Source organism: Eptesicus fuscus, chromosome 12 (assembly GCF_027574615.1).
Source record: "Eptesicus fuscus isolate TK198812 chromosome 12, DD_ASM_mEF_20220401, whole genome shotgun sequence".
Taxonomy (NCBI): domain Eukaryota; kingdom Metazoa; phylum Chordata; class Mammalia; order Chiroptera; family Vespertilionidae; genus Eptesicus; species Eptesicus fuscus.
In genome coordinates this window covers 56,652,476-56,667,921 of record NC_072484.1, presented here as the reverse complement: position 1 = coordinate 56,667,921, position 15,446 = coordinate 56,652,476, and the positions used below count along the sequence as shown (strand labels likewise).

Below are 15,446 nucleotides of genomic sequence, written 5' to 3'. Positions count from 1 at the left end.
GGAAAATACGGTATATTGGACTATATTGATGGGATTAGATATAATGGATTAGATATATTGGACTATCGTATTTTCCGGCGTATAAAACTACTTTTTAACCCAGGAAAATCTTGTACGCCCAGTCGTCTTATACGCCAGAAAATACGGTACTTAGTGGTATACTGTGAATTAAGCCATGTTATTGCATATTCTTCCATATTATTTTTAAAGGTTGCATAGATTCTGGAATGTGGATATACCATAGTTTATTTAACTGAATTCTATACCTGTGTTATCATCATAATTAGCTAGTTAATATTAATAATAAGAAGAGAGCAGCTCTTTCTCCGCCATCGAGGTGTGTGCATTCACTTCTCCTTCACCATGTCTTCCCACAATACTTTCAGGATCAAGATGTTCCTGGCCAAGAAACAAAAGCTGCATCGGCCCATTCCCCAATGGATTCAGATGAAAACTGGTAATAAAATCAGGTACAACTCGAAGAGGAGACATTGGAGAAGAACCAAACTGGGCCTATGAGAAATCACACATGAGAGATGACACATATTTATGCTGTATCCAGGTTGCCTACACCTTTAAATGATTGAAAAGATGCTACTGTCTGGACAGTTGGGGCATTTTAATTGGAAAGTTAATAGACTTGTGATTTTGCTCTGTTGATTTTTTTCCCTGCAATAGTAGGTTGGTTCAGTAATAAATGTGTGACACCTTAAAAAAAGAAAAAAAAAAGAAAAGAAAAAGAGAGCAAAGGGGAAGCCAGACATTTTAAGCATGGTCTTATGGGCAGCTCCACTAGGAAGCTACAGCTTCACACTGCCCAGGGACCCGCCTGTCCATTCCCTGCAGATCACTGGGGGAAGGGATCAAACAAAGGAGGAGATAGGCACATGCCAGTAGAATTTGGGGTGATGTAGGGAAGGTGCTTGTCTGTCAATCTAGCCTGGGGAGCAATGGATTGGTAGGGGGTAGACCACATTGCAATCCGAAAGTCTTGGAAGATTAAAATCCCCAGACAAAGTTCCCTCTTTCTCTCTCTTCTCCCTGACCTACACTCACCTGTGCATTTGCCTGTTCTATCTCCATAGACATGTGGCCTTAAGCAGACCCCCACATGCAATGGACTGCATCTAGGGACACAAGCTGAGCTAGCCAGAGGCTTATCTGGACTATACTTTTACTAGTATGTGGAGCAGAAATTCTGGACACTGGTTTTTATTTTGGCTCTGCTGAAGACAAGATGGGACTTCCATGGTGAGACAGATGGAAATGGGACCTTGGAGGGGAACCCCCTTAATTTTACATCATTAATAAAGCTTTGCATGAAACCCCATATTCCCATAGGGCCTCAGGAAATTTCCTCATGGAACCCCAAGAACTCTACCTCCACCAATCACAACTGGGCCTTTTTTTTTGTTTTTTGTTGTTAATCCTCACCCAAGGATATTTTTCCATTGATTTTTAGAGAGAGTGTAAAGGAGGGGAAGAGACACACACACAGAGAGAAATATCAATGTGAGAGAGACACATCGATTGGTTGCCTACCGCATGCACCTGGACCAAGGCCAGGGATTGAGCCTGCAACTGAGGTACATGCTCTTGACTGGGACCCTTCAGTCCATGGGCTGATGATCTATCTACTGAACCAAACCAGCTAGGGCAGCACCTGGATTTTTAAGTCATTTTCATTCTTGAAACTATTAAGGAAAGTGATTTGAGAAACAATTAAGAAATTAACAAAGACAATGGAAACTTTCTTGAAGCAGGGGCAGCTCAGGATCAGGGCAGGGTATCACATCCCCAGAGAAGGGCATTGTTAATACATGGGAATTACTCAATAGGGTTTTGGTTGTAATGAGTGCATTTAAAAAAATTCACTGATATTAAGGGAGTAGATTTAAAACTAAAGAAAGGATGTGATTTTCCCAGTGATTAAGCTACTAGATATAGTTTTCATGATGCTAAAGAGGACGTGGTTTAAAAAGTTTCCTAAAAATCATAGGGCAACCTTTTACTGTTGTGGGATATATGTTACCATTGTATAACGGTTCTGACTCATGGGGAAGCCACAGGAAGAGGCAGGTTTTCTAGTGACTGTGACTGAAAATTATTCTTGGAACTGAGATTTTAAGACATATTTCAGGCCTTGACAGTGCAACAGAATTGACCTTTTTCAGAATGAATTTTTTTTAAAAGGAAGGATCATTTTAGGATTGGTTTAGACTTACTGTATTCATTTGATTGTAGTTTATTCAATTTTGTTCTCAAAATGTTAAGCTTTGGATTGGCTGTTCTTCAGGCATATTTTTCTGTCTAGACATAACCTAAATGGCAGACAGCAAGAGGACTTATAAATATCAGTTTTTATATACAAACCCAAAGGCAATCTGGAGCCACCTATCTGTCCTTTCTATCACACGCACAGAGTATGTCAACCTCAGCTCCCCTTAGCTCTGTTCAGCATCAAGCGTAAAAAATTTCTGCTGGAAAAAGTAGTTGCCTTCAGTCTTTGTGTCAATATTAACAGCATCTGTAAGGAAATTTAGCACTTTACCTTGTCTAGGTAGTGAGGTGAGGAAATAGTCAAATGTCTGCAGTTTTAAATCCTTGAGAAACTATAGACCCCCAATATTCTCAAAACACAAAAGTGTATCCATGCTGTATAATCTGCTGGGACTTGAATTCTGGGTGCCTGGGGCCTTCCAACCTCCTCTGACAGACACTTCTTGTTCCAGAGCTTTTAGCTGTTGGCTGGTGACTTGCTTCATGCTGGGAACATTACCTTTTATCGAGAACTTGCCCCTTAGAACCTGCTTCCCAGTGTTGCATGGTTTCCTGATGCTCTGATTTCCATCGCCACCACCCTAGGCCGTTTGAATACTGACATTCACCAATATGGGATCCAAGGTACCATATTGATTTGTATCTGCTAGGAGGTCCTATAATGTTTACATTATTTCCTCCTGGCCTTTGCCCCACTCATCTTAATAGCTACTCATCTTTCCTTCTGTTTGCTTTGAAGATCCGCACACCCAGTAACAGAGGCTGCTTGAGTTATTCGTGCTGCAGTAAAAGCACTGTTAATTGCCCCATATTTAAATATGAAAATGAGGGGTAACTTTACTGCAAATAATGCAATACTCAATCTAAATGACTACTTTTAGTGTATTATTTTCTATTGCTAATTTCCCTTTCTGTCAATTTTAGAAACACAATGCAAGAATTGTTTTTTTTTTTTCTGTATAATTACTTTTTGGTAGGTATAGTTCTTTACAGCAGCAGTCTGAAATCACTAACAGTATAGAATTTGAAGAACATGAACTATGTTTAATTTTGTCTGCTGATATTTAAGGAAGGTTTAATAAACGTTTGTAATCTTTTTAAAAATCTTTATTATAAAAAGTATTACAGATATCCCTCCCTTCCCTGTGACCCCACACTCCTTCTCCCCTAAGCCATTTGTGCTATTTTAATAGCTTCTTTCAAGCGTTCAGAAAATCTGAACAGATACTACTGCCTCACTGGTAGAAATATATATGAAAATATTTATATTTATTTCCCTAAAATAATAGCTATGGGACTATATTAAAGGGAATTATACTATCCATTGGGGGTACCTGAATCTTGAAAGTGCCATATAGGCTAAGTTTCTTGAATTTAAACTTCTACATATTTTGCTGTACTTATTCTACTTTAATGGTAACATCTTTAAGATGAGGGGCAGAATAGGAAACAGAGAATATGATTCCAGTCTATATCCTATAATAACACATTTACCGTTGTTAAGTAATAAAATAATTAGAACTGAGTGATGAAAAACATTTAGATGTAGAGTTTTACATTTTATATATCAATTATGTATTGTTATATTTGTTCATACATTTATATTTTGTAATTTGAAACTTAAACTGAATTTAAGATAAACATATTAAAATTCTGACCATTTTCAATGAACATCCATGTACTTTGATTGGGTAACTCTCTGTGGTAAGAGCAAAGTTTGACTTAATGGAAAGGGTGCTGATCTCAAACTTGGAATATTTGGGTTTAATCTAGATGGCTCGACCTATTAGCCGTGCAAATTTACATGAGGTAAGCTATTTAATCTTTATATCTCTCAGTTTCTTCATCTGTAAAGCAAACAAACAAGAAAAGTCACCTCACCAGGTTATTATAGGGACAGAATTTGAAAGCAACTAGACTAGTGTTAATACATGCTAGGTACTGTGTGCACATTTCTTTCTTTTTACAGTTTCTAGTAATGTTTAAGCATGGATAGGACACTATAGAGCAGGGGTATAATGGATGGCTTCTGGTGACACTGAATGTCATATCTAACCTTAGTTTTTCTGACCAATGGTTCATAAATGGACCTTCGTCGTTACATTCACTCAACTCAATTTTATTGGCATTTACTATGTGTTGGATACTCTACTGAGTCCTTGGTAGGTATACAAGGGGGCCTAGAGCATGTGGGGAATGCATTTACCCCTTTTCTGCCTTGCTTTCCCCCCAACTCCCCTGTACAGCTACCTTCTGACTATCTTTGGTGGAGCTTGTCCCTTGTCTCCGTCTATAGTGATGTGTTCACCAATGTCCTGTGCTTTTTCCTTACTTGGGCTCACTCTGTGACCTCTGAAGTAATACTTAGCTCAGCGGCTGCTGTTAGGGTAAATAACACATTAAAGCACTTAGAACAGTTGTTTGGCATTAAGTGCTCAATAGATTTTAGTTATTATTGTTGTCTGTCCATCCCTTAGGGCTGGGTTTGTTCTGCTGGGTCAGCTGCCTTCTGTTCAGGTCCTTTCTAGGCAAGAAGATCCCTTGCTGTCTATGAGGAATATAAGGAAATCAGAGCAACAATACGTGTCTCGGTATTTAGGTGAAAAACAACATTGGAAGTGACCTTTGTTAAATAAGAAACTACAGAGTTATCTATAGGACAGGCATATTCTATATAATAAAGTATTTATAAATAAAACATTAGTTGCAACTTGTCATAGAATGTATTTATTTTGTCACACTTTGGTATTTTTGTTTTGCAGTCAATCTGTATATACACATATAAGATATCAAAGCCTGAGAAAAATGCCAGAGAAAAAGTATCCTGGCACAGTCACATCTTCTTCATTCCCCAAACAACTCAGTTTATTTCTAACAAGAACATCAGAAAGTACCACGGAAGAGTGACCTTTACAGAAAAGACCTGACAACCAGATAAACTACACACCATTTACAGAGGGATTCAGTGGAATTTACTCCATCTATTTTCCTGGCCCCTAGAGGAAATTATTCATTCTAGAAGGGCACAGCTGATTGAGGAAGGAAGACTCAGATAGAAAAGAGAAAATGCTTTGAACTATGTTTATGGGAAAGAGTCTAGACCTGTAGATTTTACCCTATAAAGTCAGGCAGTTGGACTAGATAATTTTATTTTTTTATTTTACATATTTCATTATTGTAAAATGTAAAGATGCTTAACTTTATCTTCCATTACAGTTGACATTCAATGTTATTTTATGTTAGTTCAGGTGTACAGTATAGTGGTTAATTATATAATATACAAAGTGATATCCCCAATAATTCTAGTACCTACCTGGCACCATACATAGTTATTACAAGATTATTGACTATAATCCCTATGCTGTACTTTACATTCCCATGACCATTTTGCAATTTGTACTTCTTAATCTCTTTACCTTTTTCAGCCAGAAATAAACCCATGTCTATATGGTCAATTAATAGAGCGTTTTAGTGTGAATGAATGAATGCATGCATTCATGAATGAGAAATTGATGCATGAATAGCATCTCTTTCTCAACTCATCTTTGCCTAGGAAATAGCTAGCCAACATTCAGGTTCTGGAATTGGATTGTAGTCCTGAACCTAACTCACTCTCAGTGTGGCCAGGGTGTTCAAGTGACCATATTTTTGCCCAAATCTCAACTGTTAATAGCTACCAGAAGTCTGGAACCTGGCTCTGAATATCAGTTTCCAGACTAGGAAACCTACCTGTCATTGTCATGCTGGCCTCTTCATAGGTAGTTAGGAGAGGGGACTATTATCAAGTTTCCAGGTTCTATGAACTTTTATTAAGTTACCAGATTGCAGGTGTAATGATCCATCTGATGTTAAGAAACTCAGTCATTCTTAACTATTGGTGTTGTTTCCATATCTATTTTTGCCCTGTGAATATGAGCTTCTGTTAGCTTTCTTTCTTTCTTTCTTTCTTTCTTTCTTTCTTTCTTTCTTTCTTTCTTTCTTTCTTTCTTTCTTTCTTTCTTTCTTTCTTTCTTTCTTTCTTCTTCCTTCCTTCCTTCCTTCCTTCCTTCCTTCCTTCCTTCCTTCTTCCTTCCTTTCTTTCTTTCTTTTTTTTGGTACTTCATATTCCCCTGCTGCCCTCCCTCCCCACCCCCACATTCTTTGAATGTCAATATTGGACTTAGACTCTTTTTCAGTCCCTCCCATTCATTCCCTCTCATAACAGCCAACTTCTGTAGTTGCTTCGGTTCAGTTAGTTTGTCTTTCCTAACAGCACCGCCCACCACAAACACTTTGGAGTTAAAATAATTATGATAGCTTTAAATTAGGTTTCAAGCTTCTGGAAAAGTAGGAATCGTGTTTTATACTTTTGGTATACTCAAGGACTTAATGTTGTTACATGTAAAAAGAAATGGATGAAGAATTTTGCTACCAGCTACCCAGTAACAATAAACTCCTGAATAGCCTCCAAATAACGTAGGGCTAACAAACCTTTAAATGCAAGGCATGAAAAACACAGCCAAGAAGTGGCAAAGTTAAGATGACATAAGCAATTAATTAGTCACTGACTAACAGAAGGATGCACTCTCATTAATTTGCAAAGGTTACTCATGGCATGTTTCCTTAGTAGCAAAGCCAAGGAACAGGCAAGAAGAGGTAGAGCAGGTTGAGCCGTGGTCGTGAAGGCAGCCACAACTATAGCGAGCCTTCACTTTGTCATATGTTATTTAATTTAATCTTTGGGCACAGGATTTATTTATTTATTTATTTTGCTAAAAGACAAAGATACTGAGGATTAGTGAGGTCTGGTAATTTGCCTAAGATCACTTTCACATGATGGTGGTGGAGTTGCAATTCTAGTCTTGATCTGTTTGGCTCTTTTGGGGCGGGATTTCCTTTCCATTGTTAATTGATTCAAATAGGAGGATGTTTATTGGTGTTATGTTCCTGGCCTCTCTTTACCATTTATTCATTTAGAAGTTACTGGTTAATTCGGGAGCTAGACTTTAATTTTTCTGTTTCTTTTGGAAACTAGCTGCTTAGAAGGAAGCAGAATTTTGGTCTGCCCCTCTTTGCTATACCTTTTATAGGGCCAGCACCTAGAACAGAGCCTACGTTTGAAGGTAAGTCTGTCATATTCTGGGGTTTAGTTTCAAGAATCTCATGGTTGTCAGAATCTAAGTCACACTCAACATCAGTGATATCAATATTAAAAATGATATTTATTATTCATTTGCCTATACTTTTCTGATCAGTTTGGTTTAGAAGTAAGTTGGGGAAAAGAGAAATTTATGTTTAGACTCCCAACTTTGTTCCTTTCCCTATAAACCAAGTTAAAAAAATTAAGTATAAAATGGACAGAAGATAAAAAGAAGACAATAAATAGCAGACATAAAGTTGGAAAGAGAAAGAAAAAATAAAACAGCTTAGCTGTTGGGGAAGATTCAGAGTGTTATCAGCGGGGAGCTCTCCTCATCCCCACCGGTGACTGGTGGGAGTGGGTTTCTTGCCATGTCACAAGCAAAGGATTTTCTGAGACTCGCAGGGGAGAAGGAGTGGCATTTATTTGTGTGGAGTTAAATTCCTGAGTTTCCAAGGTTCCATTTCCCTCCGTCCCACTGTGGAAGTGTAGCTGTGGCTTCAACAGAGCTAGGATTAAAGCTGTTGCCCAGAGTTTCCGTTCCACACTGGGATACTGTCCAATCCAGCATCAGGCTAGCTTAGTTTGTGTTCTCAGCTGTAGTCCATCAGTCCATTGTGTGTGTGGTCCACAGGGCCACATGGCTATGGAGAGAACGCAGACCAAGGCAAGGAAGAAGGAGCAAAACCAAAGGAACCAGAGTGCCAAGAGCGAGCTCCTTTTTCTGGGAGTTTATGTATCCTTACAATTTCACAGGCTTGCAGTGGCCCCGCCCCCTCTAGCCAATGACCTCTGTTCCCAGGTTTGAATGACAGGCACCTTTCCAGGTCATTCTGACTTTATTGTGCATGTGCCCATCTTCCCCTTTGTCCAGACTCTTCCTCCAATAGATGGACCAGTGATTCCCTGGGGATTGTAAAGTTGCAGCTTCCCGGTGAAGCTGCCCAAGTGGCCATGCTTATACTGTTTTGCTTCCTCGTTGCTCCTTCTATTATTAATAACTACCTAATTACAATGGCATCAAGAGGAAGAAAAATCAACTCCATATATCATAATCCCAGCATAACACAATAATTAATGTTCATGATGACAATCCTTGATCCATCAAGAACAATTAAATTATGTTCAGCAGACTTTTTTTTTCCCTTTACATAAGCTGGGGAAGAATGTTTAATAAATTGTAAAAAGATTTATTCTTTGATAAAAGGAAATATCATTTTACTTATATTTGTTAGGCTTTCTAAGGAATGCCGTTGTGAAAATACTTAAATACAGAAAAACAAAAGGGACTGTTGAGAATAATTTCTTAAGAATACATTACCTTTACAATTAAAGACTTTCCCACAGCATCTGCATTTTCCTACTCTACTTCAATTTGCCTATTCAGGAATAATTATTAAAGGTTTATATTATTTGGTAAATCAGCTTTATGTGATGGGTCAGTTGTACTTTGTTCTTAAGTAAAAGATGTAAAGTAAATATTTGGATTTATATTAAGCTGAATCTTAGGGTTCAAGCTCATCAGACTTAAATTACAATTTAACTCACAGAAATGGATAAACAGTGTTATATTCATTTTAGAGTATGTATATTTTAATTGACATTACAAGTAAGGAAGGGGCAGTTTGGTAGTTTGAATGTCTTCAGGAGAAGGTGTGAAGGTGTGAAATTCCCCCCACCTGTGGTGTTATGTTGATGTTTACTTGGCTTTGTCAGAGTCCTAGGGTTGAGCAGATTGAGAGAGGCTGACCTCTTTTGCTAGTCATTCCACAAAACAGCCAATTAATCAAATCACAGTGGAATAGGGAAAGATGAGGAATAATATTCATAACCCCATCCAGGATACCCTCTCTATTGCATCAGGATACTTGTGAGACCAAATTAATAATTTGAAGGTTGTTTGGAATTAAAGCATGGGTAATTTTGAAGATTTCAACCAGTTGATGGTAGGGACTGTTGAATCATCCCTGAGCCACAATCCTATATAATAAAAGCCTAATATGCTAAGTGTCTGGTCGTCTGGTCAGCCATTCAACCAATCAAAGTGTAATATGCTAATGATATGCTAAGGCCGCTCAACCGCTTGCTATGACGTGCACTGACCACCAGGGGCAGATGCTCCAACTGGTAGGTTAGCTTGCTGCTGGGGTCCAGCCGATTGGGACTGAGCAAAGGGCAGGACATGCCCTGGAGCCCTCCTGTGATCCCTCCCTGGCTGGCTAACCTCCCACGTTCCTCCGTGGCCCTGATCGTGCACAGTGGGGTCCCTTGGCCTGGCCTGTGCCCTCTCACAATCTGGGACCCCTTGGGGGATGTTGGAGAGCCAGTTTTGGCCTGATCCTGCAGGGCAGGCTGAGGGACCCCACTGGTGCACGAATTTGTGCACTGGGCCTCTAGTAGAGTTATAATAATACTAGAGGCTCGGTGCACAAAATTTGTGCATGGGGATGTGTGTCCCTCAGCCCAGCCTCCACCCTCTTCAATCTGGGACCCCTCAAGGATGTCGGACATCCCTCTCACAATCCAGGACTGCTGGCTCCCAGCCGCTCACCTGCCTGCCTGCCTGACTGCCCCTAACTACTTCTGCCTGCCAGCCTGATCACCCCCTTACCACTCCTCTGCCAGCCTGATCAATGCCTAACTGCCCTCCCCTGCCAGCCTGGTCCCCCCCCAACTGCCCTCCCCTGCAGGCCTGGGTCCCCTGCAACTGCCCTCCCCTGCAGGCCTGGTCCCTCCCAACTTCCCTGCCCTGCTGGCCTGATTGCCCACAACTGCCCTCCCCTGCTGGCCACTTTGTGGTGGCCATCTTGTGTCCACATGGGGGCGGCCATCTTGTGTGTTAGAGTGATGGTCAACTTGCATATTACTCTTTTATTAGATAGGATATGATTACATTTATTAATCACTTTGTTAGGCACGTTATAAATGCTTTACTTATATTAATTCATGAGTGCACCCAGTAACCCATGAGGTAACCTTCTAGGAGGTATTCTCCTCCATTAAGTAGTTGAGAGGAACCAGAATTTAAGTAACTCTCCAAAGTTTACAGGGCTGGCCAATTTCAGAGGTTACATTCAAACCCAGGCAATTGAAGTCCAAAGCTGACATTCTTTATACTATTTTATCTCTCTGGGATAGTTTGCTTTCCCAGGATTCAGTGTTTCTTCTCTCAGGGTAGTGCTGGATAAACAAGTTCTCATTTCTTCCACTTTCTGTGTTCCAAGTTCTCCTCTGTGATTTTGTTCTCTGAGTCTTTCTCCAGATAAACTGCAATCATACGGGTTGTTACTGTTCACTAATTTACAATCACATTCTAGTTCTTTTACTCTGAGATTTCATCCAGTCCATTTGGATTGAGTGTTAGGTGTTTGCAAATTCACTGGTCATCCATTTATACAATCTTTTGATTACTCTCAGAGGGGGGGAGTCATGAAGCTCATTCCCATCTAATGGTGTGTATATTTTACTAACTTTATTGCAACTTAATTTCTGTTACTTTTAAGTTTTTGGGAATCTGGTAGGACATGCTTCTCATTATTGCTTTCATATACAAACAACAATTAAAAGATAAAATATTGATGGAAATGAATATCAGAATGGATTATAAAACAACTTGACTTGACCAGCAGATACATCCTTAAGAATTCCAAAATTATTCATTATTAGATGAATCCTAACTTTTTCCAATTTTCTTCCTAACTTAATTGAATTATAAGAACTAGGACTGGCAAAAAATCTTGTCACAGTTTATTTTGTTAAATATTCACTTAGAGATTGTCTAATAATAATAGCATGTTGAGGGGGATTATATTTGTGGTTTCTGGTATTGATGGCAAAACGGCACCTGAATGTTACTGGTGAGTGGAACTGGGTTCAGCAACCTCCGTACTTGAGTTCTGGCTAAGAATTCAGAGCCAAGACTCACACTGTAAGAAAAGTTTATCTAGAAAGTCACAGAGGTAGAAGAAGTGAGCTATAGAAGAAACAGGCTCAGGAAACAAGTTAGATGGGCAAAAGAAGGGCTTTTGGAGCTTAGGAGACAGAGAGAGGCAAGGAAAATGCACCTGGGGGAAGGGGCTGGGGAGAGGTGGGTGCTCCATAGAGAGAGCGGCACTGGGTCCTCATCCTGAGGGCTTTTATCTGAGGTCTCAGGGGAGGCTCTCAATAGAATATTCATCAGCTTTCCTGGTGTGTCTCCTCAGGGTCCTGGTCTCCACTGATTAGTTGGCACCAGGGGGTCATTAGGCAATACAGCTGGTCCTGATTTGGAAATGCTCAGTTTGGTTTAGTTGCTTTTCTGGGCCTGAAGCTGAAACACAACTGAGGCCTAAGTATCATCTCTAGTTTGACCAAAAGTCTGTCTTTGTGCTCAACACACCTGAGGCTTTGTTCCTAAGATGATGATGATGATGATGATGATGATGATGATGATGATGATGATGATTTTGTTAATCCTCACCCAAGGATATTTTTTCCACTGATTTTTAGAGAGAGTGGAAGGGAGGGGTAGAGACAGAGAGAAATATCAATGTAAGAGAGACACATTGATTGGTTGCCTCCCACACCGCCCAGACCAGGGCTGAGGATTGAGTTTGCAACCAGGTTATGTGCCCTTGACCTTAATTGAACCTGAGACCTTTTAGTCTGAGTCCTGACGCTCTAACCACTGAGCAATCGGTAGGGCTGTTCCTAAGATTATTTGATGTGGGTCAGAACTTTCATTGTCCCGGGGGCCCAATGCTTAAGGAGTGGTCATGGAAGGACTTGTATGGGAGTCATATGAGGTTATTCTCTGGCCTGTTGTTCCTCCTTTCTGGGGGTCTAAAACCACATGACTTAGTGATATGCCAGGCAAGGAAAGGTCAGGGGAGGGTCTGAACATTCCAATGCATGACCAGTGATATGAAAGGTCAGGGGGTTAAACCACAAGATTACTGGTACGCTGGGGGAGGAAAGGTCACCGTGAAGGCGAGGTTCTTGTTTTCCCGGTTTTGTCTGTTGCTAAACATTCCGGGCTTTCCGCCTAGGTGACCTTCTGTACCTGGTCCATTGTCCTTGCTCTGCTCGTGTCTGTCTAACTGCCTACCACAGTCTGATCAATTTGCCATCACTAATCACATGAATCATGGCTTTGAATTGAGCTTAAAGTTCCCCCCAGAAATGTTTTATGGTCCAACTTGAATTCTAATGTTAGTATATGTATCACATCCCTGAACTGTTCCTTGAGATCCTTGGAAGAAAAGTCTTTAAATAAAACCCTCTGCAAAGAATTTGAGATGGCTACTTATAAATTACTGTATGCTGGCAACTGTATCTGACTGTACCAAATGACATGAGTGGATTATGAATCAGCTTGTGGAGGCTACTCAATTTTCTGGACTGTCAATCACCTTAAAGACAGGTGCAGTCATTTAACAAATAACCTCACTCTTCCAAAATCCCACGTGGATGCTCAGACCTTCTGAAAGCTTTGACTGGGTTTTCCTGCCTTACCAGAAAACTGTCAAATGATCGGCAAACTCAGGGCATCACTTGGCAGAGTGGCAGGGCTGGCTGCTGCACACACCAGCCAGAGGGAGAGAAAGGGGTGGGATTTCTAAACTGCTAGACCAGTGGTTCCCAACGTTGGGCACACGCCCCACGGGGGGGGGGGCAATTTGGTTTTTAAGGGGGGCAATTCAAGAATGAGTTATTAACAGTGAATTTTTTGTATTTCTTATGGTTCTAGGGGCCTCATATACAGTATATAAACATATAATGGGACATATTTATGCATTTCAGGTCTCTATTGTGTCTTTTGAAACTTTGCTATTTTTTTCATATCACTTCATATTATTATTATTTTAACAATTTCTTAGTGATTCCTTCCCCAGTACTTCAACTGTCCTTTCGTTCTTTTATTTTTCTCTTTCATGGATGCCATGATCTTTGGAAGCTTGTTTAGACCAAGTTCATGGCCTTTTAGGCTTCCTCCACATGAATAGGAGTTCACTTTTTGAATAATAAGAATTATATGTCACAGGGGGGCATCTGAATTTTAGAGATGCTTAGGTGGGGCATGGTCAAAAAAAATCTGTGCTATGCAGATGTCGGGCTTGGATTCCACACTGGAATCCAAGTCTAGAGACAGAGAGAAACATTGATGTAAGAGAGACACATTGATTGGTTGGAGATATATCAGTTCATAAGTTGTCAATGTTGCATATTGTTGCTCAGGTCACAAGAGAGTCACAGATGATAATTCCAGACTCTTAATAGAGAAAAGCAATCCTTTGGGAGAAGGGGAGGTGAGCTAGAGAGGGGCATCACTGTGTCTGCCTCATGAGCTACTGAAAAAGTCAGCCATATCACTTATATGGCCCAGTATATCCCCTTTAGGCTTGAGATACTAAAGTGCAACTGTAAAAGTTCTGGCTTAGGGCGAGAAGCTGGGTTTCTGTTCTAGGGTAGCAGATGAGAGCATGCCTGTGGGTCTGAAATGTCGGTACTCAGAGTCCACTGATCAGCACTGGGTAATGAATCCAGATCAACATTTTTGAGGACTGGTGGATTAATTTCCTATTGGCATTTTTCAGGTTTTCAGGCACGCAGTTGACATCACTACCTTACATAATGTACTTGTCTACAATTTACCATAATGAGGCTGCTGCCCATTTTTATTATTTGTGAGGGCAGCTCTATTTCCAAATTGTCTTTTATTCTGTCTAGCCCTTAATTTCTTGGCTTTCCAATGATACCAATTCTTTGAAGTATAAGTAAATGAGAGACTTAATAAGACTATTGTGGAAGAAAAAGAAGAATCAATTAAAAGTAGAATACAGGGCCAAAGAATAGTATGGAATACTTGAGGCCCGGTGCATGGATTCTTGCACCAGTGGGTCCCTCAGCCTGGCCTGTGCTCTCTTGCAATTTGGGACCCCTCGGTGGATGTCGGACTGCCAGTTTCAGCCCGATCTCCTTGGGTCTGGCCTGCTGGGATCGAGCTGAAACTGGCAGTCTGACATCCCCTGAAGGATGTAGTAGCGCATGAAGTAACAGGTGGCAGGGCAGAAGCCCGAGCCTGGGCCAGGCACTGTGCCACTCCCGCTCATCCAGTCCTGCTGCACCTGCCACCACCACAGCTGCTTGGTAGCGCTGCCGCGGAGGCGGGAGAGGCTTGCGCAGCCGCAGCTGCACTTGCCAGCCATGAGCTTGGCTTGGCGCCCATTGGTCAACTGAGTGGCGCTCCTGCTATGGGAGCACACTGACCACCAGGGGGCAGCTCCTGAGTTGAGCGTCTGCCCCTTGGTGGTCAGTGCGCATCATAGCGACCAGTAGAACAGTCGACTGGTTGCTTAGTCTTTTATATATATAGATGTGTGTGACAAATCCTTTATATACCAGGCCAGTGGGCCTTAGGGATACAAACATATAAAAGACATCATCCCTAAGAAGAGGAGCCAATTATCCCATTGTGGAGATGGATTAACACATAATTACCATGGTCTAGAGTGTGTCATTAGAATAGAGAAGTCACAAGTGCTGGGTTGTTACAAGGTCAAAATGATCTTGTATTAAAACATGGTAGATTTGTAGAAGAGTTTTTATCACAGACAACATGCTACTCTAATTCTGTAACTAGACTTACTCTATATTTTCTTTGACAAGTTACTCATACCCCAAATTTATAAAACATGCTGAAATAGAATTTCTATGATTAAATTTGTTTACTAATGTAACAAAATATATATGATCTCAAAATTTTAATTTAAGACAGAACATTATTTTGGGAAGATGGGAAAAGGGAGAATAAGCCCTTAAACATTAAGCCTGGTAATTGCTGGAACAATCTTCATCAACCCTAGCCAATGGCTTGCTATACTCTAAATATAACTTGTCATCTTGTGACAAGATCCAATTTTGAGAATAATTGAAAACTCCATTTCAATTTTCAATTGCTTAGTTTACTTGAAAACCAAAAATGTACAGAAGGCTTTTTCATATTTATTTTGTGTCAGGTGATAAGAAATTATATCCTCTGTGTCCCTAGAAGATGGTAAGATTGATG

At 40.5% G+C, this 15,446-nt stretch overlaps 1 protein-coding gene across 1 annotated transcript; it reads left to right on the top strand.

The window, feature by feature from the left end:
- Positions 1 to 363: 363 nt before the first annotated feature.
- Positions 364 to 630, top strand: LOC103304685 (60S ribosomal protein L39-like). Its single transcript, XM_054724172.1, has one exon. The coding sequence runs from the start codon at positions 364 to 366 to the stop codon at positions 517 to 519; it is 156 nt and encodes a 51-aa protein (XP_054580147.1). The 3' UTR covers positions 520 to 630.
- The last annotated feature ends 14,816 nt before the right edge of the window (positions 631 to 15,446 follow it).

Excerpts from the sequence above, each read along its gene's own strand:
- LOC103304685 (XM_054724172.1), top strand. The coding sequence starts at position 364 with ATGTCTTCCCACAATACTTTCAGGATCAAGATGTTCCTGGCCAAGAAA.